Source organism: Pagrus major, chromosome 17 (genome assembly GCF_040436345.1).
Source record: "Pagrus major chromosome 17, Pma_NU_1.0".
In the NCBI taxonomy this organism is placed as follows: Eukaryota; Metazoa; Chordata; class Actinopteri; order Spariformes; family Sparidae; genus Pagrus; species Pagrus major.
In genome coordinates this window covers 20058023-20084088 of record NC_133231.1, presented here as the reverse complement: position 1 = coordinate 20084088, position 26066 = coordinate 20058023, and the positions used below count along the sequence as shown (strand labels likewise).

The following is a 26066-nucleotide window of genomic DNA, read 5'->3' as shown; positions in this document are numbered from 1 at the left end:
GGGCTTTCTTGGCTTTTCAGTTGGTTGTTGGAAAGTTTGACAAGTAGACATGTCCTGATCTTCAAGCAATAATTTTGTGATTTGTTGTGATAAATAACATTTCTTTTGGTTGCTGTGTGACTGATCCAGAACTAACAGACAAATCTTAACTGCAGCTTAATTAGGGGCTCATTTTTAAAACTAAGTGGCAGTACATACAATGAAACACAAAGTGAAAATAGTTTTTCAAATTGACTTATTTTATTTTACACAAATACTTAACAGGTTGTGCATTTTATGGACATGCAAACATGTCTTAACAACAACTACAGATACAAAAAAAGTCAGTGTTTTCTTTGCTTTTTACATACTTTAGGTATCCTCACTATAAATATGTTATTTAAACTTAATTAATTAATAATCTTTATCCCAACAACAGTTTGCCAACATCCACAGTGGGCTTAATACTATCCATAATAATCAGTAATTACAAAAACAAAACCTGCTGGACATCAGAGGAGTGTGTTCAGCATGTCTGTAATACATGCTGCTGGGTTTTACTTGGGCACTCCAGGTTTGTAGGACACAGGCCAGATTTGGCGCAGACGACTGTAATCAGGAATGAGGGCTCCAAGGGCATGAATCCACGGTATGGGTCTGAGTCACAGTTAACCTGGAAAAGATACATTAAAAGGCAGGATGAGTAGTTGAGAGGAAAAGAGATAAACATTGAAATAACAGATAGCACAGTACCTGAGAAAAAGACGTGAGGAATAGACGAGTGTGTGATAGTCCTGAGAGGGAGGTGTCGCTCGGATGGTTCTTTAGACTCTGATGATAAGCCTGAGGAAAGACGTGGACATAAATGTGGATTTATGAACCTAATGTTGTTGCACACACAGAGAACAAAGCCTGAAGATGGCTGCTCACCTGCAATGCTATCTGCAGTGCAGAATACTGCACCCACACCTCCTGCTGCTGCGCTGCTGAGAGAGAAAACACTCCACCTCGGCTGGCTTTTTCTGTCACAGTGAGGTAGTGAGCCCACACACATTCCCCCACAGCATGCACCGTCTCACTCTGAGAATAAACTACACCACAACAGAGAGATTAATATGATAATACATTAACAATCTATGAGTGGAGTGTAGAGGTCGTTAAAGGTGTAATGTGTAAAATATGGCCAGGAGATGGCAGCACGTCACCAGAGTAACTGACAACTGCTGTTTGCTATATTCTTTGGTGTAAATATCTTTCTATATATAATATATTATTATTTTTCTGCATATTTTTGGACTTTGAATGGGAGCAGCTGTAATGCAAGCAATTTCCCCTCGGGGATCAATAAAGTATTTCTGATTCTGATTCTGATTCAGACCAAATCCAACTTTGCGGCGAAAACTCCACGTAATGCTAGTCTTGTATCCTGGTCATTTACTAATATTTCTTTGACCTGTTTATGTGGACAAACAATCACTCGTATGACCAGTATGCTAGTAGCAGAGCCACAGTGCAGCTTCTCCTTTCGGCAAACTGATCCGCCAGGGTTAAACACTCCCACACCGCCACACAACACTGGGCTAATCGTCACTATGCTGGATTCTGTCTGAATGCAGCCTTAGGAGACAGGACGGGCTGGGGCTAGCTGGTTAGCATGCTAACTTCAGTAGATATCTCTGCAACACAATACATAAATGTCTTTGACACAACGTCAACACTGTTGTTTCTTCACATTCTGTTGATAATGTTAGTTCATTTTAAAAAAAATGTTTTAAACAAAATTCCTGCCATATCTTACAAATTGCCCCTTTAAGGTAAATCAACTGTATTTGTAACCTAAACGTGATACCAAACGCGTTTTTTTTTTCAAGTAGAGGACAAATGTGAGCTTCTCTTACTGTCAGGCAGGATCATGTGGAGGATATCCTTGGCGATAAGGAAACCTATTACACCATAATTCATTGCCCTGTAAAAAAATACAACAGTAAAACAAATATGTTTGTAATGTATTATAATGTTTGATAATAAGCCTAAAATAAAAAATAAACATTAATAGTAATAATATTACCTCGGATACGTAGGATGGAAGAGAGGAGGGACAAACATTCCCATGGGAAAGAGGAGCTCATTACCCTGGAGGATTGGTGTGACAGACAGGCTAAAAGAAAACGAGAAAATATTACATACATGCTGAAAACATTCATGTTTCTCGACTTTCAGAATATAGACACTCACATATCAGCGGCCTCGGTCTGCTCTGTCAAGAGTTTACGGCGTCTCTTTTGCCACAAGGACAGTAGCTGGACATAGTTTGAGAAGAAGCTTTGTGGACCACCTGTCACCTAGAATCATACAGGCTGTAGAGTTAATGGTGTTCTTTGTTTTGTGAGTTAAGTGAGTTCAGGTGGGTTCAGCCGGGGTTATTAAGGAGGTAAAAAACTTTAAATACGTCATCTGTTAGAGCCAATTGTGGTCTGTAACATACCTCAGAATAAAGCAGGTCAAGCTCAGCCTCACTAGAGATCTCTGTTGTTGTCCAAAGTCTTGGAATTAAAGAGTGAACCTGCAGGAAGACGGGCTTTTATTGACATCCAAACACCAAAGTTCCAAAAAGACAAGATAAGAAACTTGCATCACGTTACCTTTTTCATGACAAGCTGGAGAGATGTCTGATTTGTCCATTTGAGTTTGCGTAATTTTGACTTGAAGGAAGTAAAGATGTTTTGAATAATCTCCTCTGCCTGTTGAACAACATATATTTTAATACACTTCATACTGGCCTTATAATTTCAAACACTGCTCAAATCATATGCTACAAATTCCTATGATGGCTACTTACCTCTCTGTGTGCTGTCCTTCTTTTGAGAAGGTCTGTAAGAACTAAGTCAAATCCTCTCTCAGTCTCCAACACACAGTCTCTCCAGCGAGGGGCTACCTGGTGAGGAGGCCCATAATGAAGATGTGACTCAACAAACCAACTCATCCGTGTCATCTTTTATAAAAGTACAGAAGGCAAAGTCTGTGTGGACTCACCCCTTCACTTTTACCCAGAGCCACAGACAAATTCTTCTGTGTTTCAGAAAATCTGGAGTCTAGAGCGGGCATCAGGGTGTGCAGCAGATTGAAGACCATGTAAGTATGAAGTGGGCCGCTGAGTGGAGCGAAATGTGGCAGCATAAGGGCAAAAAAGAAAAAAAGGGAAATATATTTGATTGTGGTTTGTTATGTGTCACTTTACAGTACCTGGTTCTCAGCTCATGCCTGTTCAGCCAATTGCCAATGATGCGGGACATTTGCACCATATAAGGTAAGTTATGTAGAAGGACATGATCATCTTCAGTGAGGGGCAGTGGATGGAAAGTGGCCTGCAGACAGCCCAACCAATCAATGGCAGGGGCCTGGCTCTGTTGGCATATTTACATAAAGAAAATCAATTATTAAAACAGATTTAGACACAGTGTGTGTGTACAGTGACACATCCTCCTCCTCTGGTACCTGTAGCTCTTTGATGGTCATGCGCTGATAGAGCTGCCCTTTCGACAGGCGATAGTGCAGAGGTGCAGCAGCCACAGCGAGCTCAGAGGACAGAGAGATGAACGTGCCCACGTGGATCATTCTGGTGCTGGGCGGGGCCCCCAACAGTTCCAGGTACCTCTGACATGATGCCAAGAAGGGACGTAACGTCTGGATGAAAAGAGACAGAAGAATGATAAAGAAATGCATTAGTCTGATGGATGAATATTATTATATTTCTTGAATCAATAGTGGTCTGGCAAAGTCAACAACCTGAGTTCTAGCTTGAGACTTCTGCGTCTTGCTGTTCCATTCAATGGGGATCAACAGATCTGGCTGATCAATCTGTTGACAAAGAGGAGACCGGAGTTAGGGAAATAAAATAAAACTTTGCGGTGGCAGTGCTCCCACCAGCACTTTAGGACTCACAAATTAGCCTAATGGATACTGGCCTGTATGTATCTTCTGGTTGTCCCGCGGGCAGTTTCTTTTGGGTCTCTGCCCACAGAGAGGCTGAAGAATGGGAATGTGGCATAGTCTCTCATTAGCAGGCTCAGGGTGGAGTTGATATCGGTCCGATTCCACTGGCCTGATACTGCCCAGCCTCCCAACTGCACGCAGAGAGAAAGATACAATGATGAAATACAAAGAGGGAGAGTGGGACACAGGTAGGGCTGGGTAATATATACGATATATATCGTTGTCATGATATGAGACTATAAACCGTCTTATATTTTGGATATCATACATGTAGATGTTGTCGTTTCCTGGTTTTAAAGGCTGCATTACAGTAAAGTGATGTCATTTTCTGAAATAACCAGACTGTTGTACTTGTTTATACTTGCCTTTACCCACTTAGTCATTACATCCCAAGTACTGATGGTTTTTGATCAGTATTTTGTGAATATCATCCCTACAATATTGTTGCAATACTGATATTGAAGTAGGGCCTATTTGGTCAAAAATATTGTGATATTCGATTTTGTTGCCCAGTCCTAACATTTAATATTTAAGTGCTTTTCATAAGATTTCAAACATCAAGGGACATATTGTATATCACGATCTGGTCTAAAAATATTGTGATATTATTTTACGACCATACCGCCCAGCCTGAGACACACATATTAAAACATTTACATATGTCACCTTTACAAATAATGCATCTCCAATCTGAGACAATCTGTAACAAATACGTGAAACTGTGCTTCTAAATACCTATGTCAAGCAGGAAAAACTCAACTAAGGCCCTATTAATATGTCAACAGTTTTACTGAAAACGGAAAGGTTTCTACAAAGCTGTAGTATGCATGCCAGGCCAGTAGGTGGCGGTGTAACATTGCACTTAAACACCATCAAATAACTTAATTTGTCTGCACACAAACACTTTCTTTGAATGTATGAATGTGTGTAGCACATCTCATCACAATTCAGCAGTGCAACAGTTGTTGAGACATTTTGCTCCAAACCACAAATGTCAACCTCATGGTGGTGCTAGAGGGAAAGTCAGAGGATCACCAAAGTCTTCAGGCTTCATCATCTAAATGAACGAGACATGTGGCTACTATTTTTTTTGTGTCTCGGAAAATCTGAACTGTTGCCTGAGATGCAGTATATAATGGACAAATTAATTCCCCTTAACCTTTAAAGAAGGGTGATAAGGGAACATTGTATTTGACATAATGTCTTTTTGGATTTATTATCCAAAGGCTCACATGTTAAGGGCATTTTATCTCACTTTCTGGATGAGTTCGAGGAAGGGCTCCGCTCCTGCTGTCTCTATGGATTTGGTGTCCAAACAGGAATGGTAGAATCCTTTGGCCTTCTGCACCGCTGTACTACCCAGTCTGTCCTTTGATTCTGACGGATAGATCACGAAAAACACAATTCAGACAATACGTTTATATGATATGCTCTCTTATACAGCAATATGATCGGATTAATTAATACAATACAGAGTGGTGTACATTAGAGGACATTTTAGTGGCGACTCCTACCCAAAATCTCGCTGAGATACTGCAGCAGCACGGTATTTCTGTTCGGGATTTTATCCTCTCGCAGTCTTCTGTCTTCTCTCTTTTTCTTTTGTGCTTTCCTCTCTGGCCCCACGGCCTCTTCCTTCTGGTTCTGTGGATGTCCAGGGATGCCCTGACCCCTTTGTCGCCCCCCACTGTCTGGTGAAAGTCTGTCAGAGCCACATGTGAACAGGAAGTAATCACAGGGCTGCGTGAAGGGATCAGCAGTCATGGACAGACGGGCTGAGGCCCTTTGACAGGCTGGGGAGACACATGAAGTCTCTACAGGAAAGAGCGAGAGAACAGTTAGAGAAATTGGGCAAATTCTGAATTTTTGTGCTATGTTGTTGTGTCATTGTATTTCTCTTGAGGCCTACCAGTCCCCGCCAGGTTTTTGCTCCTATTTTGATGATCGTGATGCATGTAGTAAATTACTCCCAGAATGACAGCACATAAGGACAACCCCAAAAGAAGGAGAAGCAGCCTTCGATGGTTAATCCACACTGGTTGTGTTTGGTGCTGGTGCTCGGGGACATACTCTGACAGCTGTAGCTGGGGTTGGTGATGGGTCTCAGAGAGATCTTGGTTAGGGAGTGGCAGCTGAAACAGAGGTGGAGGCCGAAGCCCCCTCTCAGGTTCTGGCTGTGACGATGGTTGGACTGATAGCTGAGGCTGAAAGACAACAACAAGTGAAACAAGAATGTAACTGGTTCAACTGAAATACCAAAACGTTTTTTGAAATATATTGTTCATGTAGTTGCTTTGATATTGTTTTTTAACTGTATAAATATAGAAATATACATGATTTTATGAGGAAAACCCAGCCTAGTGCAGACTTTTGTGTTGTGGTGGAAGGTGATCATTGGTTTATGTTTGCAGACTCCAATTCCAAACTAACATTACCTACTGGTAATGTTAGTTACCTAGTTACCTACTGGTAATGTTAGTGCTGAAATGAAACTGGTGCTGAAACGAGGCACTTGAGAATGCAGAAATCCTTCACAACGAAATCCACGGCTCAGCAGCATTAGACAACTTAAATAAATCGCCAACAGGCTTGTATAGGCAACCGAGACAGATAAGGAAGCATCTCATTTTTCAGGTTACAATCCACTGACGTATGGCCAATAAGAAAGTGATTAATACATTTAAATTGCTATATATTGTTACATAGAGCCCCTTCAATAGTTAAGCAATGTCCACCAATGATTTCTCAGCATAGATTGTAATGTCTACGAACAGTTCAACCAAAAAGTTTCCTTTTAATAAACATCTCCAGTATTTTGCAAAAAGCAAGTAATTAAGAAAAAGTTTGAATTAAAGGTCCAGTGTGTAGGATTTAGTGGCATCTAGCGGTAAGGTTGGTGACTGCAACCAGTTGAACACCCCTCGTCTCACCCTCCCCTACATGAAAGGCCCTCTCTAGAGCTAGTGCTTGGTTTGTGCAGTCTGGGTTACTGTAGAAACATGGCGGCTCAACATGGCGGACTCTATGGAAGAGAACCCACCCCCTCTGAGGATATAAAGGCTCATTTTAAGGTAGAGAAAACACAATGGTTCTTAGTTTCAGGGGATTTTGACACTAATGAAAACATAATCCTGAATATTATATACCATTCTGCCCCAAACTCAACTAAATAATACACATTGGACCATTAATAAGACGTTTTTTTCCCCGTGCCATTAATCATCTGGTGACACCTTAGATTTGTCTTGCAACCCCTGGGAGGGTCCAGATCCCCAAGTTGGTAGCCACTGATGTAGCCTGTTTACTCAGTACTGACCATAACAGTGTATCATGGGCTAAACATTAAACATCAGGCTATATCATCGTAAAATTACGGGACCACCATGCAAACATCCAGACTGATAAGCCACACCAAAGTGTTTGCATCAAAACACATGCAAAACACATCAGTTCTTAACATCTGGTCACAGCTTGAATTATTTCCACCGCTTGGCACAAGAAGCCTCTTAATTTTTCCTAAAAGAACCACTCAGGAATTTCTGCTCTCACTTTCATCGACAAATATCCCACTCAGATCAGACACTTAACTTTCCTATGAAACATTATCAAGAGCTGCCACATGATATGGACCTCATTACGAAGTGGTATTAAAAACAAAAACCACAAAACACAACTATATACTTAGATATCTCCACTGATGTATACTTTACTATTCAAATATCGCTTTACAGCTCAGTAAAATTATACCGCATGTTTTCTGTCATACTATCTAAAATTATTCAGAGTAACTGGAGAATGCAAATAAAAATAAAAAAACAGTTTGTATCTTGGCATCCAACAACCCACAAGTTGGCACACTGCAGACCTCAGCAAACCACATAATTTGAATCATATAATTCCCCAGGAACATAAATGACTCCAGTTTCCAGCAACAAAAACAATGACATTAGCATCATTACCATGTGAACATAGTAAACTGAGCATCATAACATGGTCAACTTTTCATTTTTGGAGAGATCCTACCTCAAGCTCTAGTGGAATTTCACTCATTCTTAGTGTATGGGTGTCCTGCTTTGTGTTCCTCCAGCGTGTTGCATCCTCTTTTACATTTGATGTTTCACATGTGCTACGTCCTCCTGCTGTTCCTCCGTCAAACAGCTGTCATCTCAGCTCTCTATCTCCTGTCATCACTCACTTCTCTCCTCATCTGACACACTGATAAAAACAACTCTGCCGGCTACGTCTACGGCTACTCTCCTCTCCAGTACACAGATAATCAAGGAGAGACTGTGGTTCTATAACCCCGATTACCAAAAATCCGGGACACTGTGTATAATATAAATTAAACAGAATATGATTATTTTCTAATCCTTTGACATATACTCCTTTGAAAACAGATTTTGGTAAATATATGATCATTAATGGGCTTTGGAACACTAAATAAAACCATTGTTGGTTAACACAGTTCCTTTGCAAGTGATTGCTGTTCTGTTTTTATTTACGTTTCAAACAGTCCCAACTTTCTTGGAATCAGGGTTGTAATCTGGGTCACGCATGTGGATGTTTGTGGCTTGTGAACCCGGGAGAAACTCAACATGAGGTCTCTAACTTGTGTTTTAACTGGCCAACCTGCCCGCAGTGACAAAAGCTTGAGGCCAGAAGGCTGGGACTGGTTACCAACTGACTAACAGTGCTTGTGCACATACATTGTTACACAGCATTGAATGAGGGCAGCACTTCCTGGAAAGTAAACACTCGTAGATGCGCACACACACACACGTCCGCTGTCGTCATTATCAGCGCAACACATGGTTGTTAACAACTGATAGAGCAGTTTGGCGTCTCCTGTTACGCTGTGGCACATCATTGAGCGTGTAGGAGGAGACACGTTTCATGGATGTCACGTGGAGGCCAGCCACAGACAGAATATTTTGGCAAAAACAAAAATGACTAACTCTAATTGTGTGCAACTTCCCAATGACGCTGCACAATGAAGGAATGTAACTACTCAAGTAATGTACTTAATTCAAATTCGAGGTGCTTTTACTTTTACTTAGTTGAATATGTTCTTTTCATGCCACTTAAAACATCTAGCCCATTAAATTTTAGAAGGGAAATATTGTACTTTTCATTTAATTAGTTACTTTAAGATTGTTGCATACAAAACAAACAACTGAAACTATTAGTTCATTAATAAATCAGTCAATTTAAGGAAATGAATCCCCTATTTTGGGATTTGTTAAATAATTTTTCATGCAGCAAGTGTGTGAGGATTTGCTGTTTTTCTGTTCAATTATTTTAATAATTTAAGTTTATTTTTTAAATAATTTTGAGTTTTTTACCATTGGGTTGGACAAAACAAACATTGTCACTTTTGGCTCTGGGTAATTATGACGGCACTTGTCGCCATTTTCTGAATTTCTACAAACCAAACAATCAGTAAATCAAAAAAATAATAAGATTAATGCCTTAAGAAAAAAGTAATTATTAGTTAGTTAGCTCTAGTTAGATTAGGTTTGTTGTGTATGTTAATGCATTAATGGTAATGATAATCTAATGATACAATTTTCTGTATAATAGTATAGCAGCCACAGGTACATTTTTTACAGAGATATAAGTACTAATACTGGTAAATGATCTGACTCCATCACCACTGCCTACTGCACCACTACAACATTTCATGTACTGTAGGTGTCTTTAGCTGACAGTTAGAAATCAGACAAAAATGTTTGGTATTTAGCATTTTATTTATTTGTTTATCTTTTGATACAGCCAAAGGAGAAGGGGTGGGGCTAAATAATGTTCTTAAACATATACACATTCACACATATCAAACAGGAATTTATAAAAAAAGGTATATGAAAAGACAAGGCATCAGCATGTAATACAACAGGACATAACACAACAAAACGCCAGATAAATGCAACTGAAGGCATCATCACATGTATAATATCACATAGTGATGACAGAGGCGGGGGCCACACAGGTGGCATAGTTGGTGCAAACAGAAGACATAATACTTGAATTAATGCCACCACCACCTACACAGATAGCATGCAATGCTGAATAACTATTGCCATGTTAGTCACTCTGGTGCTGTACTGCACCAGGCTCAATGCAAGAACAAGTAACAACTGTTTTCTTATTGTGGAATTAATTTTCGTGGCTGCAAATCAGGCTCAATTCAAAAGGAACAATGGAATACAATAGTGGAGAAGGCACATCTCCAGGTAAAAAAGGAAACCAAATAATTGTAAGCATTTATCAATGAAATACAGTACAGTAAGTTAAGTATAAAATAGTATATAACCGACATGAACAGTACAAAAGAGGAATAATGGAAAGAATAGTGGTATTTACTGTAACAATACAGATCAAGACCAAAAACTGGGCTCAAACACAAAAAGATGATGAAACACATGAATGTCCAAACATTGAATCCCATAACTGTTTTATTAATTAACCTTTATCTTGCTGCTTAGACATATTTGGTCACTATGTCTTAACATCAGTTACCTAAAGCTCAAAGCTAATGCCTCTACTGTTCTACCACTCCTGTAAGGACAGGTTATTTTAGTACTGGTACTTATATAACCTTAACACTTAATGAAAAAAAAGGGTCCATAAATTAAATTATTTAAAGCAAGAAATTCCAAGAAAATGCATATCAAAAGCTACTGCTATGTTTCTAGATGGCTTCTACTTAGAAAACTAACTAAATTGATCATGAGTGGGGGCTTTAGAGTCAAAGTGACACTAAAAAAATTTTTTTTTCACTATGGAAATGTGCAACTATCACATAATAGGTCCTGTTTTCAGCCATGCAGCTGGCATTTGTAACTACACTGTTTTTTAAATTATGAGATCCCTGGAATGGAATCTGTGCTTGGCAAATCTGTGCTTGTCTGTTTGTTCAAAATATGTGCATCCAAAAAGCATGCATCTAAAAATACGCTGTTAAATCAGCCCCGAACTATTTTTGAGAAGAAAATGGCTGATTTTTGTTCTAATCTCGCCCTTACACAGTATGTATGATCAAATAAGAGAGAGCAACGAGAGATAAGTCAACGCATGCCTGTAAATGATCAAGTTCACAACACACAAAAACTACGAGCAACATTCACTGTTTTAATCTTTTTTTTGCAGTCAACGTTTAGCCCTCGATGACTTTAAAATGCTATCAAAGTAGATTGGCTGATATGAAGCACTTTGTAGACAGGAATGCATCATTAACCATGCTTGCAGGCACAACAACTGCCAAAGTGTTAAAGATATGCTCTACCGACAGCCAATCAGAGTGATGGAAGCTGCAGAATGGTCCCTGATACTCCTCTCCCCATGCTAACTATCTGTCACAGTAACACTGATATAGTTACATTGCTGCAAAGGGAAAGAGACCAGCCTTAAAGTCTTAAGAAGGAAATATTTCACTACATGATGCTACTAACAATATTGAGAAGAGATAAAGAAAGGCAACTTTTTATTCATCAGACTGCTCTTTTGACCAAACTGTTATTGTGCAAGTTATGCTGGAATTTTTTAGCGTAAACATACAATTGGCACAAAAAATACCCTCTAGTACACAAAGAAGGCTACATGGGAGATTGGAGAATGATCAGGAGTGAAAGATGAGGGGAGTTTATTTCAATGCAGTACATTACTTCTGCACTGAAGTGGTGTTAACAGAGATGAAGGGAATACTACACTGTATCTGCATGCAAACATACCTTTTCACACAGCTCATTCACGCTCACACCTGCGCACATATACTGAATAAAGCCCTGTCGCAAAGGCAAAACCGGCAGCTGAATGAATCCTGTGCTTTTTGGATTTGGTTCATAGTTAATCTGAGTGATGCTGCTTCAGCCATTCACTGCGCAGCTTGCTTGGCTCGCTGGGTGTGGCACTTCATACACAGGATCCTACCATCCAATGGATAGCAGCCGTTTTCATCCGCTTCTATGGAGAGAGGGCGAGTGCAATCCTACAGAACATAAATACATTTCTTTATTAGCATTTTGTTTCTTTTAAGGGTGCACTGAAGAAATAAATAAAAATAATATTTTAATAAAATGTAATGTTTAAATGTCTTACCTCACAACGGTAACACTTAAGGTGAAAGTTCCTGTCGAGAGCCACCACTCGGACTGTCTCTTCGCTTCCCGCAGCTGGAATGATGGGTTCATTACAGCTCACACACAGAGGGGAGAAACGCCTGAAATAAAAAGGTGATGGCCTTCAGTTAAATTCTCACTCATTCACACCAAATCAACCATATCAAATGTGATAATTCTGGGCCTGTTTCCTACTGATAGTGAGGATTAATCATGTTTGCACAATTCAATTATTTTATCCACAGTTTAGCATGCTATGTTGACTTGTTATCAGCAGGAAATGGAGAGACAAGTTTCAGTTGGTCCGAATCAAATGAGTAAGAAGTGTTCCTGCCTGGTGCAAATGGAGAAATTGATATGCTATTTCAAGTCTGGCTATCGTCAAAAATTGAGAAGAAGGATTTCAGTTTAGATTGTGTCTTGGGATTGTTGTTAAATAGATCGTGATGTTAGAACGCCCACCCCTGTATTGTCAGGTTAATCAGTGAGGCATAAATAGCCAGTAGTCACCTGTGGTAATCCTGGACACAGTAGGGGTTGTTGTTGTCATCAGTGATGAAAGGCGCCCCCTCAAGTACGCAGGAGCAGGTGCTGCAGCGGAAACAGTGGGCATGGAAACACTGGCCCACCGCCTTCAGCACACGGTCTGTGATCTTCTCTCCACATCGGGAACACACCGCCAGGGAACTCTGAGGAGGAACAGAAAGAACATAAGATGTATGAAGCGACACTTTTTACTAAAAACACACAAAATATAATAATAAAACTAACATAATGTGAGTTGTAACTGTTGAAAGTGAAAATAATAAAAGAAAGACAATCAGTGTGCCTCTCCTCACCACATAGCAGTCCTCACACTGAGGTGAGCCGTCCCTGTCATAGAACTGCATGCCCTGCAGGGGGCGATGGCAGCTCATGCAACAGAAGCAGTTGGAGTGGAAGAGTTTATCCATGGCCCTCACTGCCGGCTGGGTACGGGAGAGAGCCTCGCCACACTTCCCACAAACCTCTAAAATGAGGAGAGAGAAAGGGGGTTTACAAAAGTAACATAAAACATATAATAATAATACATCCATCTTTCTAAATCATCACCTCTTGTGCTACTTACAGTATAATCTAATTAGCGAGGATAGTTTTGTGAAAATATTAATTGTATTAATATTAATAATGTTGTGTATTTGTACTCTTTTGCAACAGTTTAATACAACACATGTGGCTTAATGGTCCACAAGGTCATATTTGTTATCAAACAGCAGATAAGGAGGAAAGAATTTGAATGACCACTGCAGCAAACAGAACCACAGTAGAGATAAATAAAAGTCTACAACGTATGCAAGTGTAAGTGTAATTAATCCAGAACCATGAATATTACAGCCACCACTGTGTGTGTGTACCTGTAGGAGGGGAGGTGATGACAGGTGCGTGTGTGTCCATGTCTTTAATGAAGTCCTTGGTCATTCTCTCCAGCTCCTCCACTTCCCTCATATTCAGAGGAACACCTCCACCAGGGATAGCAATTGGGCCAGGTGGTGACGGCTGCTTGTACATGTACACACGCACATACACACACAAGAGCCATTAGTACATACATATACATTATTTACATACCTACAACATGCCTTATAGAACATTTTGTTATTTATGACTGAGCAGTTTACCTTTAAAAACACTTACAGCATGTCCAGAGTATACGTAAATCTGATCTGTTGACTATAGGCTAAATAATTTGTATTTCCTGTGCTTTTCTACTGTATAAACAAAGCAAAGAGTGTCTGTGTGTAACTAAAATAAAGCCGGAACATACCGTTGATGCAGGGGGTGTTTTCATTGGTTGGCTAAAAGAGGAGGGGGGAGACACCATCGTCTTGGGTTGAGGAGGAGGCACAGCAGCAGGAGGGTTTTGGTTTGCGTTCACCTGACTGGTAAAAGGAGAACTCTTAATGTGATTGAAGGCCGGGGCAGCCGCCATATTGTTTGGCTGAGCAGGAGGTGCCGGGGGAGCTGCTGGAGGTGGAGGGAAAGAGCTGGTGGCAGAGGAAGGGGAAGGTTTTGGTGTAACACTGATTGGGGTGGTATTCTGGTTCAGGTTCTGGTTCAGTTTCTGTGCGAGGGCGGTTGATGATGTCGGCGTTCTCCCTCCGAAACCAGATTTGGGAGCCACAACTGGAGCCTTAGCGAACGGCTGAGCAACAGCGGTTGGTGCAGAGTTGTTGTGATTGGCTTGTCGGTTTGTTCTGGCTTTGAGTTCTTCCGCCCAGGGTGCTGGAGGCGGGCGGTCTCCCATCTCAGGGGGTGGGAGGAAGGAGAGTGTCGGTTTGGGAGCAGTCGGAGGAGGAGCTGAAGGCTTGGTTGCTGGTGCTGCAGTATACTGGTTGGGTAACTGCGGATAAAAAGACAAACAATTCAAATGTTCTTTTCACAGGCTTATGCAGTGTGAGCCCATTCTGCACAAGCATTCAGCTTGTTCAGCAACATAAAACTTCCTTTTATCTTTTAACCATAATTCAACAGAGGAAGTTAATATCTAGTGTGTAACATTGCATGCTGAAATGGTGCAAGCAGACACTTTTATTATGTTGAATGAGCTACTTTGATTAAAGTAAACATTGGAAGCGCTCCACAGTTTGTGCTTATCAGAAGTGCTTCGTCTTTCTGACATTTATTCTGTGGTTTTGAGCCAACGTTATTCTGCCGTGATCCAGTACCTCCCAGTTGGATAAAAACACTCTCCATTTATGGCCCTCTCACTGGGTCTCTGGCAGCACACTTTGGCTTCATCACACTCTCATGCTCCCCACTCAGTTCTGTGTGCATCACTCTCTCTCGCTCAGTGTGAATCACCAGCTACCTCACTGTTCGTTCCCTCTTTCAGGTCTGATGTGCTGTATATGCAGTTCACTTATCATTGAGCTTTCAACCTGAACAGATAAAGGGAGACTAATGAAACCAAGCTGGCATCTATCCAAACTATTTCCACTGACCTACCTTGCTGTTTTTCCCTTCTCTTCCCTCTGTGTGTGACTCATTCTCTTTTTCTACAGTGCGGCTCCTGTGAGTCAACGCCTGCTGTCATTTTCTCTCTCATCTGCTCTTTGGCTCATTTTTCTATCCGTAACGCTTTGTACCTTAGGGTTGAAAGGTCCCCTGGTCTCCATCTCAGACAGCAAGTCAGTCAGAGAGTCGAGCTGTTTGTCGAAGCTGGTCTGCTTTTCTATCAGTCTCTGGCAGAGGAAGACATAAAAATTATTTACACACATAAAGTGATCACAGTGAAGCAAAAGGAGGATGAGGTGAGGACGAGCCAAGAATAAAAAGGTGGATGACGATGTGAAATTGTTACAGACTGTTAGTAATGACTCAAGAGAGTTTGGCTCTCTATCTATTCCAAAATGCAGAATGAAATGTGGCAACGGTATAAAAAACTTCTGGCTGTTACTGGGGTGGAAAACCAAGAATGAAAAGACGAAACAAACAAACTCAATGAAGTAATTTATGATGTGAATGAATAAATGAATTTTATTTCCCTGGTTGGATGAAAGAGAATACTGATTAATTCAATTACTTAATTTCTGATTCATTGGATTGTTTGCTGAAAGGCACTGAATATGAGATATTGTGCTATTTTCCTCAACGGTGGCTTACAACGTCTAATTCCCAACATGGATGTCTTTGTAGTCTGATAAACCAGCTGCTATTAAGCAGTCCTACAATAAACCTTTCTCCAATAAACCTTTTGTTACTTTTTTTTGTTACTGTAAAAACTATTTCAGTAAAACAAATGGGTAATAATCCTGTTAGAAGCATGAAGCTGGGTGATTTACCCCAGACTAATGCTAATATAATTTGTGGGAAATTCTCAAAAGACAGTATTTCCTGCCAACACTCCACAGACTCACTATGGTCCTGCAACAATGTCCTCCAGTGTCCCAACTGATTATCAAATTATACTGAAATGCAGTTACATGCAGTGGAAGGAAGAAACATGCAGACAGGCAAAGCAACTTAAGATTCCATCATGACTCACCTGTGGGTTCCCAACAGCACTGGGAATACTGGTACCGGAGGTGGGGAGTGGCGGAGGGGGTGGGGGAGGAGGGGGAGAGGGGGAGGTAGGTGGACAGGCACTCTCCTCAGGGGGAGCTGGGAGGGGCAGGTCGTCTGCTACTGGAGGTGGGGCGGGGAAGGTGGGAGGGAAGGCGTCAGAGGCATTGGGTATGGTTTGGCATTCGGGAGGAGGGGCTGGCAAATCATCATCCAGTGGAGGAGGAGGAGGGGGTGGGAAGTCTGACAGAAATGAGGAGGGTTGATTGGTTAAAAGCAGTGACAGAATTGTTTCTATAGGCCACAGTCACGCATACGCGAAATTGACATTTGCCTCCCATACATTTCTATTTTATGTGTACGAAAGGGCAAAAAAACCTTCACATCCAGTGGTGAAGCAAATCTGCATCTTGCCTTCGCGAGGAGTTCAATTTGTGTAAACTTTGACCGGCATGTGCTTTACACTCTGGACCAGCCAAATTCAGCACTGGGAGGCAATTTTCATTTGCCTACAGTCGCGTATGTGTAACTGCAGCCTCATACTTTGTACCAATCATTTATCAGATATACTGAGTGCTTTAACATCATAAGTCAATAGCAACAACAAAAAAAAAAAACAGCACAACAAAGGTTTGAAAGAAAAAACACTAAACAAAAAAAACTCCAGTATTTGGCCAGTTGGGAGGTATCTGATGAGCCAAGTTCTGCTTTGTAGGTGCTCTTCAGAGTATTCTTGTAAACAAATAATATGTTTGTTTAGATTCACTGTTTCTGCTCTCCTTTCCAAAATGCACTGTGTGTATCCTTGAGGTCTTTGTTACAAACACGCTGAACAAATTTCTACCCTCATAAAACATTTGGGACTCAGATTTTTAATATATTTCAAATCCTGCACTTTTTACTTCCATGTTTGCTTGCAAGCAAGCAGCCTGTGTCCTCATACTCAATACACACAAAAAAGGGACCCACTTGTAAAAACACTAATCCATAGTGGTCAAAAACTCCACAGGGTACCTTTAATTTGGCAAGGACTGACTGTGTCCATTATTTCTATCAGCTAACACGTCTTCAAATTCATTCTAGCGGAATAATTATGCACAGCTTTAAAAGCAAAAAAAATAAAATTACCCCAAAAGCTAAGAAAACTCTGTAACTATCTCAACATTTGACTAAATGTCCGAAAGACAGAAATTATAGTAATTAACATAAAAACAACAGCACCACACAACTGAATCTATCATGTGCTCAACTGTGAAGCTCTGCATGCCATTGCGTAAAAAGCAGCAGGCTTTGGGATTGGGGAGGGCTGCTGACTGGATATGACTTAAGATAGTCAGAAAAATGGTTCACAAAATAGTATAAATAATGTAAATACCATCACAGAGCGAAGGTGGTGGCGGAGGCAGATCTCCCACTCGACCAATCACAGCTGTGCCTATTGGTGTCGGTGATGGAGCGGAGGGTGGTGTCAGACTTTTGGGCCGTGGTGGTGCCACAGAAGCAAACTTCTTTGGCTGGTTGTAGAAGGACGGCGTGGTGACTTTGAAGTTCAGAGACGATGTCACCATGACCGGCTTGCTGCTGTTGGAGTCATCCATTTTGTGTGTTTATCTGTGGATGAACGGAAGAAACAGTTACAGGATAATATTAATTTTTATAGCAAAAAGGTATGAACTAGGTTTGCAGTGAAGTTCAAACTCCAGACTCAGGAGTCTCTCTCTCTCTCACCCCACATAATGACACCAGCATTAATCAGCTGACTAGTCAAAGGGCTTGCATTCCTTGGCAGTGTAAGCATGTCGAGTCTTTTGCTGGAGAATTAGTGGTGATGACACATCAACAAAACATTTGGCCAGTCCAAAGTGCATACTAATTGTAAGCAGATTTAGAGCATAATGCCTTAACAGTGAATAAGTGAGAAAATTAACAATACTCAGAGATACCGATTAAATTTGCTTGATGTTTGAGAGCTGTGTCGAATGATAGTTGTCATTAAATGATGAGGCAGCTGTGGGAACAACTCACAACATTTTTAACAGTAGAGTAATACATGTTTCTTTCTCTCTGTTTCTATTTCCAACTTCAGAATGGCCAACAGCTTCCTAAAGTTGCAGCTTGATTTTTTCAATCTGTGCATATTGTTTAGCATTTCCTGTGCAAAACACTAACTTCTCCTATATTAACTGCAAAAACAGTCAACTATGAAGATTGGTACCTACTGTACACTTTATGACTGGGACACAGCTGTCTTGATCCCTGAAGTCTGAGAAAAACTAATTAAAATAGAGGTTTATTGTGGCTTGCAGTGTCTCTTAAAATGTAGTTTGGACTTGAACTATTTCTGGATTTAGTGAAATAGCATTTAAAAAAAAAAAAAAAAAGGTAACCAGCAGGCATTCTGCAAATCCAGTGTTACTCTTTAAGCTCTGGCAAATAGTTGACAGTGGAATGAGAGAAAAGTGTGTGAACATTTCCTCAGGCCATGTGTACAGAGCAGACATAGTGGCACTCCCAGATGCCGGAGACGATTTACAATATTTAACACATGGCTGTTTACAGTGACATAAAAACACGATGACTGCAAGTTTTGTTTGAAGCGTGGACGATAGCAAAAAACTATCATAACATTTTCATGTGAGGTGCGTCAAAAAGAGGCTGAGCTCAAATATTTACTTCGCACATGCTGGTAGTTAAACAAATGTTGATGTTACTTCAGTGTCTCTATCGAGATTCCTCGCAAAGTCCGAACACATTTCCCTGAAGGCCACCGGCCCCGAACATGACCTTTAGTCAAAAGTGTGGCTGTTCTTACTGACCTCCTCCACCAACGCACTCAAACACATCTGTACACACACTGGCTGTCTTAACTCACTGTTTAACAAAGTATTCTACCCTAAAGCTCTAAAATAACTGCATACTGCTCATAATAATAATAATGATTACAACTGAGACGACAATTAGCACACTTGTGTTTGAACTTTTTATGCAGTCTTTTTACAGGTTGTAAAAGATAAATGTCAGGCACAACACATAACCTGTAACAGAATGAGTCGCAGGTGGTAAAAATTAGACAAATTGGAGATAACATTTTCCAGCGCACAAACAATATGTGATTACCATCTCTTTGTTGTGTGGCATTTATCCTCTAAATCCTAACGAAGGCTACATGGCATTGATGCCTCCATAAATGTCAAACTTACTATATAAGAAGAGTGTTGTGATTATTTTCTCATCTATAATTCCAATAGGACTTCAAGAAATTCTCCATTTATTGTTTGTTCGCAGGACTAAAGCTTCACCAATCCTTGCAGCCAGAACAGATAAAAGAAAAACAGCGATTAAGGTAATTTCATGTGTCTTGATTCAGCTTTCTTGTGTTATTTTTAATATTTCTTTTAAAGTATGGGGGTTTGAAGTGGATGGTTTTTCCTTAAAAATGGAAATAAACATCCTAGTACGTTGATAGTGTAGTCAAGTTTGCTGCTCTCAATAATAACATAATTGATGATGAGGTAAATAAAAGAGAACACTACAGAAAGAAAACAAAATATCAAAAATTGCAAATATTGAACTAACTGAAGGGGTAGCAGTTGTCTTTTATTCCATACATTTAGGGCTTTAAAACAGACTCCTTCTAGTTAAACTCACTTTATCTTAAGTTGTTACATTCAAATATACCCTGTGCACACACTGCTGAATTGTTGAGACATCTCCAAAAGCCACAGAAAACTTTGTTTGCACTGTGGGTTGAAATAGAGACTATCAGTGGTTTCCACCATTTAGATATAAATGAGTTTGCATTCGAGAAAATAAACTTTCCAAGAAGAGATCAAGTCTGACACAGCCTTAAATTATCATGCAGACCTGTTGCCAAGCTGAAATGAAAAAGTTAAACCAACCAGCAAATGTTTAAGTATTCAAGTAATTCATCCTCATTCCACTTTGTTGGGACACACACGCAATGCTTCAAGTTCTGACAAGACAAGAACCCCTTCGCTCATCAAAGAATCTCTGCTGCTCGTGATATAAGCAGCTTCTCTGACGTGAGAGAAGTGCAACGGCTTCTCTTCTGCTTTGTGTGTCAGCTTCCTTAAACGTACTAGGAAACTTTTAACTGATTATGAAACAGTCTCGATTTAATACTGATCCCTTTACATAACCTACATAAGCAAACGAGACTGTTATAAAGAATAAGGTTATTTCTGAGTCATTATTATTGTTGCTCTTACATCTTATGCGGGTTTGATAAGTCATGAAATTGATACTATTTTTTATTGGCGGAGTGCTGTGGATGAATTGAGGAGTCTCACTCTGTGGTCTGGTGGTACAGCACAAACATTTATTACTTTATTTCACCATCGTCAGCTTTTGTCCAAGTTATCTCCAGAATCAACAAAAAAATGAAGGTCCTTGAAGTGGCTTTAAATCAACATTTACTGACGTTGAACACTTTAAACCACATACAGTATATCCAAGGCCATGATGTCCTTTAGATATATGGAGGTGTCATCTGTTTCATTAGATAGTCTAAGATGTCCCATTATAAAACACTGATGTACTAAACCTCTTAAACACCACTTTAACTGTACAGCGACATCATTCATCATTTGTATGTGCATGTATATGCATTTTTATCAGATATCTACGGTGTCCCTGAGGGTCATAATACAACAACATAATAAATTGTAACTGGTATTTGTCTAAAAACATGAAAAAATATACTGTCTCACCTTATTACACGATAAAACATACATACATACACACATATAGAGCTACCTACGGTGGCCCTGAGGGTCAAAACACATAATTTCACAAAACATGACATTTCAGAAAATATGACATTTTTGAAACGATTACATTTCACACTACGAAACATTTCAGGCTAAAAAAAACATTTCACAAAACATTTCAGAAATGTTGTGTTTTCCAAAATATTGTTGTTTTGACCCTCAGGGCCACTGTAGTAGCTCTATATGTGTGTATGCACCGGTATGTTTATCATGTAACAAGGTATATGATTTAGACAAATACCAGTGGAAAGTTTCCTTTTTTTTTTTTTTTTTTTTTTTACAGCTTTCCAATCTTACTAGACACGAGAATGACAAGAAGAACAATCCCTGACGATGTGATCGGAGTACAACAGCATTATTGATTGAACATTCAGTGGAGAAGCACTCCATTGGCATGAGATTCACTCTCAAATGTCACTGTCCCCTGAGTTACAAAAACATCAGCCTACAGAATCTTAGCTCCACTTCACTATCCCACTTAAATAATTCAGAAAATTGCTCCATGAATCAATAAGAGGAGATGGTGAGGCTCTAATGGAGATGAAAACTGTTTTGGTTGCCAACTTTCTAAAGGCACACAGGCAAATTGTGGTGGAGCACCTTGGATTAATGGAAAATTAAATAGCAAACCAAAGGAAAGAGACAAAGGACGGAGAAACAGCTGGCTACTTATTAACCTAGTATCAAGGCCTACTTCAAGTTGAATGGGAGTGGACAGTTAATGCAAAAACAGATTGACTAGTTACGGTCAAGATAAAGATCTTGGATTAATTAACGTTTGCAAAGGATGAATATAATAGTACTTGAAACAGCACACATGGTGCTATGGCTTTCTAAAAGGAGTGCTTGACAAGAGTGGGTATAGACGGTGATTTAATCTTGTTGTTGAAGTACTTAAAAACTACCTTGTTTCTAAGAGACAATATGCAATAGTCCTCTCAATTATTCAACACTGATGATAACTTGTGGTCAGGTTCCATCTGTTTCTTGATACGGTCCTGAGGGGTTTAATACGATGAGATCAGCTCCACACTCAGCTCCAGAGGTCCTACTGCAAATCTATCTTGAAACCTGATCCTTGAGATGAGAGAGACCCTCGACTGAGGAACATATTTGGCGCTACAACTCAATGACATCACCTTTTTTTGTTTCTCTCCATTCAGCCTCTCTTTGCTGTTTTCCTCTTTTTTGTACTCCCTAAATAATGATGGAGTGCCTGTATCAAGCTCTGGCTCGCTCTCACAATCTGATGTATAGACTGGTGTTGTGTGGTGGACCACAACCATTTTATCTCTTTCACTCTCATGCTTTCCTCAACCTCATCATTCATCGCTCACCCACCACTTGGACTGAATGACATCATTTGGGGCTGCGTTTAATCATTCTACTTTACAGCTGTGATGGAGGATGGCATTTTGTAGACTTTAGATATGTACGGCCCCAGCATAAATTACATACTGTTCTCTGTGTAAACTCCACATAGCTAGACAGCTTTTACAGGCTAGAAAATTGGTTCTCAACCCTTGTTTGGGTACAACAGCCAAGTTTACAGATTTACACATGAATGTACTCAACCTAACTACCTTAAAGGATATACTAAAGAGAGCATGGCTGCAGACTTGAGACTCAGCACCCATATAGACTGTTAAACAGTGCAAACAAACACAATTAAAACTCAGCTCTTTTTGTGCCACACTTTCTATTATCGTTTGTGTTTGTCTCAAGTTTCACACAAACACCCACCTTCCTCTGAGGGCACAGACTACGTGATGCAGCAGCTGTTGACGAGAGGGCTTTACACTTTTCAAAAGGAAAACTGTTCAACTCAGCAGTGCTTTATTACTTTTATGGTAATGGAGGAACTAAATGTGGTTTATAAACTGTGCTTCTGCTTTTTAAAAGGTCATATATGTAAGTGTTGAAGCGTGGTGCTGTGCTGAACTGAAGTCTTCTTTGTCCTCATCTTCTCCAAAATCAAAACATCTACCTATTGTGAGAAGACACATAGAGACATCTTCTTCAAGAACCAACTATACCTACACAGATTCAGTAAGAAGCATTTTTGGTTGCAGTTTTTCTACCAAAAGAGATTAAAAACAACACCAGTATAGCTAAGGGTCCCAAATCAGTAAGAAGTTCATTAGTTGCCTGCTAAATATATACGATTGGCATATGCCCCAAATTTTCTGATTTCAGCTCCTAAAATCTGATGATTTTCTGGTCTCCTTAGTCCTCTATAGTGAACAGTGAACTAAATATCTTTAGTTATCAACAGTTTTTTGCCTTTCTCTCACATTTTATAGACCAAACAACTAAACCAATAATCAAGTAAGTGACAGATTCATTGATAATGAAAATAATCTTTAGTTGCAGCTCTTAAAACAGTAGAGAAGTCAAATAAAAACAGAAACTCAGTTCCACATTTATAAAAAGGCAGGTACCATAATAGTTAACCTGTAGAGAAACCTAAACAGTTTCCAATTCTTTCCATGTCTAGTCAGTCATTGTATCAGTGACCAGCGTGTTGTTGATGAAACTCTCCATTGTTCGGATGTTAATAGCACACCCAGTTTCTGGGGAAGCGTGTCTAGGCCGGGGGTCACTAATGCGGGGACAAACAACCCTATTAAGTCCAGTCTTACAGGTCACTGGACATGCATGCAGCACCAGTGTTATGCTCACTCTCAGACTACAGTTAGATGAATGATTGAACAGACAGCATTTCAAAAACTGGTAATAACATCAGCGAATGGGCTCAGTGTCAAGCTCTCACCCAAACACAACCTTATCTGCTCGCACTGACATACACTAGAATGGAGTGGGCCAAACAAGAGTCACAAGACACAATCAAGGAGCTAGACATGCTGTGATTCTGGGCAAAGGGATGCCCTAAAATAGCCTGCTTATCTTGACTCACGTAGGCTACAATTAAGGAGGATTCCTCATCACCCAAGTCAAGAAGATTGAGCACATAGCTGTTCATAGATCATCTTCATTCACAGATTAAATCTCTGTCTTTTCAAACACAAGCACCACACTAACCACAGGCAAACCCGAGCCTTCTTGTTACAAGTTATTCTTAAACACGGCTTTCTGTGGTCTTGGGTTGAGGCTCCCCTCCTATTTTGTTGATGAAAAGGCAAATTAGAGAGGCAAGGCACAAACACTGATAATCACAGGATTTTCACATTGAAAATCCTGTGATGAAATGGCCTTAATTCTCATGTATTCTCCCAACGTCCTCTGTTTAGTGCAGAGAGCTGTGGCACATCTCTTCACATCCACTCATACATGACCTGAAACCCAATCAGGCAGCAATATAGCTAGCTTAATTGTGAAGACTATACTTGCAGGCCTCCTCAAACGTGGCACCTGATAACAGATTCCCATGTAATTGGCACTATCAATAAGTTAAACATACTGTGCCAGGGTGCTCCACCCACCTCCCTCCATTGATTAGACAGGGTTAGCCAACTGTTAGCCACTGCTCTGACAGCTGACAGCTATGGGTGAGCGGTCACAAACACAGCAAATGAAGGCAGACAGCTATAGGTTAATTAAACACAACCTTTCACCACTAACTAGCAATATACAGAAGGGGGGCAATGGAGGTTTCTAGCTCTAGCTCAAGCTGAAGCATGGACGTCATGGACTAGCTAGGTGGCTAAGAGGACAAATCACGTTTATGTTAACATTAGCCTACAGAGTATTCAAAGTACATGACGCTCGTCTTCCAGGTTGAATCAGGTCATAGCTTCAACACACGTTAGCGCAGACGTTTAATCCACACACGGTTGAATGAGAAATCCCACTGACCTGCGAGTGTGAGGACCAGCCACCTTTTCTTTGACGATCAACCTCTCTGGCTTGTCATCAATCACACCACGGTAATGTTAGCTTCGCTCGCACACACCCCTAACCACCACTCCTGAGCGTCGGTCAGTTAGTTTCGGAGGCGAAACGCCGCCCCATTTTTTTTTTCTTACCTCATATGGCAAAGAAGACGGCTTCCCTTAGCTGTGCTGTCATCAAGTTTAATAATTTCGCTACTCTCTGAAGCGCATTATCGCTCACAGCTGCATTGCTAACAAGCTAGCTAGCTTGGTCAACTTTTTAGCTGGACTTCCTGTTGGAGCTTCCGCATAGCGCGATCCTTATCGGTCGGTGTCCATCAGCTGGTGTTGCAGCGTACAGTGCAGTTCAGAGAGATTTGTTCTCATTCACCCACCGAAAGGTATCTTTCAACAGGGAGTCTGCAGTAGTTTTTTTTTTATATGTCACGTATAGCATAACCCACAGTGGTTGTCACTTCACAAAGATGTCACTCCCTGAGGTGGTAACAGCACCCTTCACTTTGTGATCAATAAATCTGTGCTATCATGATCCACGCATTGACAAAAGACTTTACCTTATTAGGTAATCTCCAACAGTCTGCCCCCCTCCCAAAAAAAAAAAATATGACATGCCAGCTATTATCCTCATTCACACACACATACACATACACACACACACACACACACACACTGTACTCACCCTGTTACTGCAGCTTCAATGTGAATCTCCCTTTTCCTTCCCCCTCTTCCTTTTGTTCTGCTTTTTCTCTTGGTCCAGGCTGAGTAAGAGTTGACTGTAATGGTAACTTCTCTTTCTCTCTTCCCCTCTCCAGCTATTGGACCCTCCCCCTGTGCTTTTCGGTCTGGAAAAGGAATGACACCATCCTTCCAAACAAGTTCTTTCTCGTTAGACTTTGGCTCAGTACTTGTGTATTACTATGTAAACAGCACCTCTCTCTCTCTCTCTCTCTCTCTCTCTCTCTCTCTCTCTCTCTCTCTCTCTCTCTCTCTCTCTCTCCGTGAGTGTGTGTGGATATGTGTGTGTGTGTGTGTGTGTTCATAAACTGTCCAGTCAGACCCCTCCTCCTCCTCCTCCTCCTCCTCCTGCTCTCTTTTCTCTCTGGATTCTTGCAGCATTCTTCAGTCAATGACATCAACCCTGTTGCCTCTCCTTGTAAGGTCAGACTGAGGGAATGAGAGAGCGAGAGGGAGGGAGAGATAATGGGGCTAGAGGCTTGATTAGATACAGGCACTGAAAGCGGTCAGGGTTTTCAAACACAAGAAGGCATAACTGCTGAAGAAAGTATGCTCAGAAA

At 40.5% G+C, this 26066-nt stretch overlaps 2 protein-coding genes across 4 annotated transcripts; both read right to left on the bottom strand.

Moving 5' to 3' along the window:
- Window positions 1-226: 226 nt before the first annotated feature.
- kel (Kell metallo-endopeptidase (Kell blood group)) lies at window positions 227-8189 on the bottom strand. The gene is made up of 18 exons (XM_073484557.1): window positions 7996-8189; window positions 5882-6176; window positions 5487-5786; window positions 5228-5349; window positions 3945-4103; window positions 3766-3837; window positions 3475-3663; window positions 3223-3383; window positions 3013-3130; window positions 2819-2914; window positions 2622-2720; window positions 2465-2542; window positions 2215-2321; window positions 2048-2137; window positions 1878-1945; window positions 910-1070; window positions 733-822; window positions 227-652 (listed from the first exon to the last, which is right to left on the bottom strand). Exons 1-18 carry the CDS (start codon window positions 8020-8022, stop codon window positions 506-508), a joined length of 2379 nt encoding a protein of 792 aa, XP_073340658.1. The 5' UTR covers window positions 8023-8189; the 3' UTR covers window positions 227-505.
- Window positions 8190-9700: 1511 nt separating this feature from the next.
- On the bottom strand, window positions 9701-25781 carry zyx (zyxin). 3 transcript variants are annotated; one of them, XM_073485800.1, is made up of 10 exons: window positions 25451-25781; window positions 17503-17738; window positions 16111-16370; window positions 15212-15307; window positions 13891-14466; window positions 13481-13622; window positions 12926-13095; window positions 12597-12775; window positions 12067-12187; window positions 9701-11956 (listed from the first exon to the last, which is right to left on the bottom strand). In XM_073485800.1, exons 2-10 carry the CDS (start codon window positions 17723-17725, stop codon window positions 11843-11845), a joined length of 1881 nt encoding a protein of 626 aa, XP_073341901.1. In that variant the 5' UTR covers window positions 17726-17738; window positions 25451-25781; the 3' UTR covers window positions 9701-11842. The 3 variants fall into 3 exon arrangements, with proteins under 3 accessions (XP_073341901.1, XP_073341902.1, XP_073341903.1); XM_073485801.1 differs by lacking the exon at window positions 25451-25781 and adding an exon at window positions 24904-25043; XM_073485802.1 differs by lacking the exon at window positions 25451-25781 and adding an exon at window positions 24734-24808.
- Window positions 25782-26066: the final 285 nt, after the last annotated feature.